General features: G+C 47.9%; 1 protein-coding gene across 3 annotated transcripts in view; it reads left to right on the top strand.

The window, feature by feature from the left end:
* The first annotated feature begins 1,596 nt into the window (after nt 1-1,596).
* CCDC80 (coiled-coil domain containing 80) overlaps nt 1,597-6,308 on the top strand; it is a 37,331-nt gene continuing 32,619 nt past the window's right edge. The window contains exons 1-2 of one of the 3 annotated variants that reach the window (XM_012464013.2): nt 1,597-2,124; nt 2,772-4,666. In XM_012464013.2, coding sequence (XP_012319436.2) covers nt 2,795-4,666 — 1,872 coding nt within the window. In that variant the 5' untranslated portion in view covers nt 1,597-2,124; nt 2,772-2,794. Of the gene's footprint in view, nt 2,362-2,758; nt 4,667-6,308 lie in introns of those variants that run through there. The other 2 variants (XM_012464012.2, XM_012464011.2) reach the window with 2 other exon arrangements.

Below are 6,308 nucleotides of genomic sequence, written 5' to 3'. Positions count from 1 at the left end.
CTGTTCTAAACCTGGGTTCAAATTTCAGAGCTACTACTTACCGTTTGTGGATAATAGGTAATTTATTTAAACTCACCAAGCCTCAGTTTGCCTATCTATAAAATGAGGATCATTCTATTTACTTCCTAAGGATGCTGTGAAGGTTAAATAAAAGAATACATGAAAATAGTAAGCCCAAAGCTTCATATGAAAATGCTCACTAAATAGTAGTTGTTATAAGCAGAAAGAAGAGAAAAGGAAATGAAAAGATGAAAGGGAGAAAGCCCAATAAGGATAGTGTAGAGTGCATTAGGAAATTATGAGGAAGGAAGTAACATCTAGGACCCTCCAACTTAGCACAAGGCTTGGTTGATCAACCCAACAGGTGAATCCCATGAAGCCTGCACTCTGTGACTCCAGTGGACTGAGGGTCTCTGCCTGAAGCCCTCTTTTGTTAATGTCTTTTGTTAATGTCTTCTGAGGGAATGCCACAGCAGGGCCGGCCGTCCTTCTTGGTACCCCTTGGACTTCAAGGTGTAGCCTGGCAGCTCTACAGTTAACCTCTATAAAGGACTTTCTCAGTTCCATGCTTGTGGCTTATGTGAAAAAAGTCAAATGTGACCAGGGCAAGATGGGGCTGATCAGGGCATAACAACTAGGAATGAAGTCTGATCCAGTGAGGGATGCTATTTGAATGACTGAGCTTACAAGGTGGTTTCTGAGGACCCTGGCTTGCCACTGTTGGTGGCAGTTAATAGTGACTTGGAAAGTCAGCCGCCCAGCATGGCCAGAAGAAATATCTGAGTAACCTGAGGCCCCTTCCTTCTTCACTGAATCCTCATGGGAGACCCAGGAGGTGGAAGCCCAAAGCTGCCTCACTCTCTCTTTAGGAACCTGGTAAGGCTACGTCTATGGATTGCCTAAAGCCCTTCAGACATCTAAAGCCTCTGCAGAGGAAAATATTGCACTACACACACACATGCGTGCGTGCACACGTACACATACACACACACACAATCAATGACTCGAGTCCTCCAAGGAAGCCCTTAGTCTACCATCTGCAGCCAGAGCTTTGAAGCTACAGATGATAATGCCCATTCCCTGATGTAACAGTCAACTGCAATCTCCACTTGCAGCCATTGCCTGCATTTCTAATCTTTTACCAGCTTCTTTACATGCCAAGGAAAAACTAGGACCAAGAACATAGTAATACGATCCCCAATTAGCATAAAATAAAAACAACCTAGTCATGTTTTCCATGGGCTTTTCCAGCCTCAAACTAAAAGCACAAAGCAGGGAGAAAGATATAAAAATATACACATGGGACTATAAATACATATATACTGTCTGTGTCTGCACAGCCAAGCACCCTGACCCAAATAAGTATCTGTCTCTAAAAAAAGCCTGCAGCCTGCTGCAGAAATCTGAGAATTTCCTCCTTCCAAAGTGCAGTGTAAGAACAGACTGGAAGAGAGGGTACCCCGATGACTTGGTTTGGAAGGGGTTAAGTCCCCAGTCATCTTATTCTAAAGTGATTTATGATGATGTGTGGAGTTTCAAAACATTCCCCCACCCCAAAGAACAGCCCTACTCCCTCCTCACTGAGTCCACTCTGAACGTGCTGAAATGGGAAGGAGGCGGTGTTTTGCTGATCTGTTAAATTCTTAGTGAAGTTTCCTTGATTTCCAGTGGCTGCTGTTGTTTAAGTTTGGTTTGGAGCAAAACTGATGTAGTCCTAACATTTCTGGGACTGAATCCAGGAAGAGAAAGAAGAAAAAGCAGAAGAAAAAGAGGAGGAAAAAGGTAGGGAGAAATAAAGGGAGGAGAGAAGCATAGGAAAAGAAAAAAAAAGTCCTTTTTCAACATCACATTCCTGTGTTTTCCCTCAGCCTGGAAAACATATTAATCCCAGTGCTTTTACGCCCGGAAACAAAGAACCTAAGCCAGACTGTGGGGGAAAGGGAGATAAGAAGAGGGAAAGAGTGAGATTCAGAAATCGCCAGGACTGGACTTTAAGGGGCGTCCTGTGTCGGCACAAGGGACTGGCGCACACAGACACACGAGACCAAGGAGAAACCGCAGACAAATGGAGATACAAAGACTTAGAAGGACAGCTCCTTTCACCTCATGCTACTTGTCCAGAAGGTAAAAAGACACAGCCAGAAAGAAAAGGAATCGGCTCAGCTCTCAGATCAGGACAGGCTGTGGATCTGTGGCGGTGCTCTGAAAGCTGGAGCTGCAGCACACCCCTTTTGTATTGCCCACCCTCGGAAAAGAGAGAGAGGGCTGGGAGGAAAAGTAGTTCATCTAGGAAACTGTCCTGGGAACCAAACTTCTGATTTCTTTTGCAACTCTCTGCATTCCATCTCTATGAGCCACCATGTAAGTGTGTAATCCTTTCTGTCTTTGGTCTGTTTATTTGTTTCTTTGTTGCTTATTTGAAGAGATGAAATGTGAATGTTGTCATAATTAATATGCTAGTTTGTATTTTCTTTGGAGCATCCACAGCATTTAGTTGAAAGAGCGCAAGCCTGCTGCCTGGGGAACTGAATTGGATTTCTTGCTTAATGTAACTGTCTCTGTTAAACACTGACAAATCATAGGGGCTTGAAAGTAACAGGATCTCATCCCATTTTCCATCTCCTGACCTCCCTCCTTCTTCTCTAACCACCCTTTTCCCCTCCCCTTGGCTGGGATAGAGAAAAAGAAAATGACCAGCTAAATGATTTTCTGTTTCCAGTTAAATGATTTTCTTTCTTTATTTCCCCTTCCCCTTTGTCTTATGACCTCAGTGCATCGCAAAGTGGATTACACAATGACGTGGAGAATGGGACCCCATTTCACCATGCTGTTGGCTATGTGGCTAGTGTGTGGCTCAGAACCCCACACCCATGCCACGATTAGAGACAGCCATGGAGGGCGGAAAGTGCCCTTGGTTTCCCGGGACAGCAGTAGGCCAGCTCGGTTTCTGAGGCACACTGGGAGGTCTCGTGGAATTGAGAGATCCACTATGGAAGAACCAAACCTTCAGCCTCTCCAGAGAAGGAGGAGTGTTCCAGTGTTGAGACTAGCTCGCCCAACAGAGCTGCCAGCCCGCTTGAACATCAATGGGGCCCCCATGAGACCTGAACAAAGACCAGCAGCCAGGAGCTCTCCTCGTGAGATGATCAGGGATGAGGGGTCTTCAGCTCGGTCAAGAATGTTGCGTTTCCCTTCGGGGTCCAGCTCTCCCAACATCCTTGCCAGCTTTGCAGGGAAGAACAGAGTATGGGTCATCTCAGCCCCTCATGCCTCAGAAGGCTACTACCGCCTCATGATGAGCCTGCTGAAGGACGACGTGTACTGCGAGCTGGCGGAGAGGCACATCCAGCAGATTGTGCTCTTCCACCAGGCAGGTGAGGAAGGAGGCAAGGTGAGAAGGATCACCACCGAGGGCCAGATCCTGGAGCAGCCCCTGGACCCTAGCCTCATCCCTAAGCTGATGAGCTTTCTGAAGCTGGAGAAGGGCAAGTTTGGCATGGTGCTGCTGAAAAAGACACTGCAGGTGGAGGAGCGTTACCCCTACCCCGTCAGGCTGGAAGCCATGTACGAGGTCATTGATCAGGGTCCCATCCGCAGGATCGAGAAGATCAGGCAGAAGGGCTTTGTCCAGAAATGTAAGGCAGCTGGTGTAGAGGGCCAGGTGGTGGAGGAGGGGAATGACGGTGGAGCAGGAAGGCAGAGCCTGGGCAGTGAGAAGAGGAAAGAGGACCCAAGGAGAGCACAGGTCCCACCAACCAGAGAGAGTCGGGTGAAGGTCCTGAGAAAACTGGCCACCACTACAGTGGCTTTGCACTCCCCTCCCTCAACCCCCAGGGCTACTACCCTTCCTCCTGCTCCAGCCACAACAGCAACTCGGTCCACGTCCCAGGTGGTAACAGTTGCTGCAAGACCTGTGACCACCACTGCCTTTCCCACCACGCAGAGGCCCTGGACCCCCTCACCCTCCCACAGGCCCCCCACAACCACTGAGGTGATCACTGCCAGGGGACCCTCAGTCTCAGAGAATCTTTACCCTCCACCCCGGAAGGATCAGCACAGGGAGAGGCCACAGACCACCAGGAGGCCCAGCAAGGCTACCAGCTTGGAGAGCTTCACAGATGCCCCTCCCACCACCGTCTCAGAGCCCAGCACAAGGGCTGCTGGCCCAGGCCGTTTCCGAGACAACCGCATGGACAGGCGGGAACATGGCCACCGAGACCCAAATGTGGTGCCAGGTCCTCCCAAGCCAGCAAAGGAGAAACCTCCCAAAAAGAAGGCCCAGGACAAAATTCTTAGTAATGAGTATGAGGATAAGTATGACCTCAGCCGGCCTACTGCCTCTCAGCTGGAGGAGGAGCTGCAGGTGGGAAACATTCCCCTTAAAAAAGCAAAGGAGTCTAAAAAGCATGAAAAGCTTGAGAAACCCGAGAAGGAGAAGAAAAAAAAGATGAAGAATGAGAACCCAGACAAGTTACTTAAGAGTGAAAAGCAAATGAAGAAGTCTGAGAAAAAGAGCAAGCAAGAGAAAGAGAAGAGCAAGAAGAAAAAAGGAGGTAAAACAGAACAGGTCGGCTATCAGAAACCCACCACCAAACACTTCACACAGAGTCCCAGGAAGTCAGTGGCCGACCTGCTGGGGTCCTTTGAAGGCAAGCGAAGGCTCCTTGTAAGTAGCTTTCTCCTTGGCATTGTTCTATGGGCGGAAGCAGGGCATGTTAATGTCTGTCTTGTTGGTTTTGTAAAAATCATGTTGCTAGATGCCAGACTGTGGCTGAACCTGTACTGTGTTAAGAAGATCAGAAGTCTGGCAAAAGAGGGCAGCAGGCCAGTAGCTCCTCCTGGTTTAGTGCCCTATGAAGTTCTGCTCACACAACTCATGGCCCTGTGGTACAAAGTCAGTGGCTGGGGGACCCCAGACATGAGCCCAGGGGAGCACCTGTAGTCAACTTCTTCCTTCATTTCTACCACTCTATTCCAAGGGATATTTCTGGACACAGGTCCCTTTTACCAAGTCCAAAGGATGAAAAGAATGATGAAATTCCTAAAAGAGAGTGCATTGACTTCAGTCATATCTTAGTAAAAGCATTTCTCTCTGTCTGACTTAGGAACTAGGATCATGTCTATGAGACAATAGCAGAGGTCCCCTCTTTCTCTAATTAGGTCTGTATCAACATCGGAGCACTCAATGAAGAAAGTAAGACAGCCTGGGTGGGTAGTGGGTAAGACTGACAGTGGGGAAGAGTCCTTGTTGGTGTGACCCTCATGGGTCCTTTTAAAATTAGCTGGCAGAAATCTTCTCCCCTTAAAAGCTACTTCTTCCATCCCTATCCAACTGCTAGGAAGAGCCAGAGTGGAATGTGGGGAACTGGGTTGATTGCTTCAATTTCCAGTACTCTAGAGATACACCTGAATTTGAAATCTAGATGTCAGTTTCTCCGGGTCACTGTAAAATGAGTATGTGCATGTGCCTGTGCACCTGTGTGTCAAAAAGGAGACAAGCCATCCCTACTTGCCCTTGGTCTGCAGTTCTGAGTGCCACTCGTGTTGAATAAGTCACAGATTTATCTCAGCAACCCTCTCTTTTTTTTTTTATTTTATTTTTATTTTTATTTTTTGAAACGGAGTTTTGCTCGTTACCCAGGCTGGAGTGCAATGGCGCGATCTCGGCTCACCGCAACCTCCGCCTCCTGGGTTCAGGCAATTCTCCTGCCTCAGCCTCCTGAGTAGCTGGGATTACAGGCACGCGCCACCATGCCCAGCTAATTTTTTGTATTTTTAGTAGAGACGGGGTTTCACCATGTTGACCAGGATGGTCTCGATCTCTTGACCTCGTGATCCACCCGCCTCGGCCTCCCAAAACCCTCTCTTTTGACCATCACATGCCACCACTAAATGAGGGCTTTGGGCAGGAATGAGCCCATCCTACATATAAGGGTAGTCTTTATCAGTGATGTGCAAGTGACTCCTTCTCCTCTTCATGTCTTCTCTTTCCCTCTTTTAGTGCCCCTCCAAAATGTCTATCCCTGGCTTCTCAAGGCTAGCTTTTTAATCCAGGCTGTCAAGGAGGAAAAGGATATTGTTACCATTAATTCTAAGTAAAAGATCAGTAAATCGATGTTGGGTAATGTGAGTCAGAATGATTTTCTCAGATGCCTGGGTGAGAGAATCAACTCATGCCATTGAGGGCAGCACCAATCCTCCTGAATGAACCCGCCCCCACAAGGTGACTGCACAGCCTGCATTCCCCCCACCAAAAGACACAGACACTCTTTTCTCAAGGCATTTCTTAGAAGATCTTGTAGGTTTTC

Source organism: Aotus nancymaae, unplaced genomic scaffold (genome assembly GCF_030222135.1).
Source record: "Aotus nancymaae isolate 86718 unplaced genomic scaffold, 86718_ANA_hifiasm-v0.15.2.pri h1tg000011l, whole genome shotgun sequence".
NCBI classification, from domain to species: Eukaryota; Metazoa; Chordata; class Mammalia; order Primates; family Aotidae; genus Aotus; species Aotus nancymaae.
This window is presented reverse-complemented; position numbering and strand designations above follow the sequence as displayed.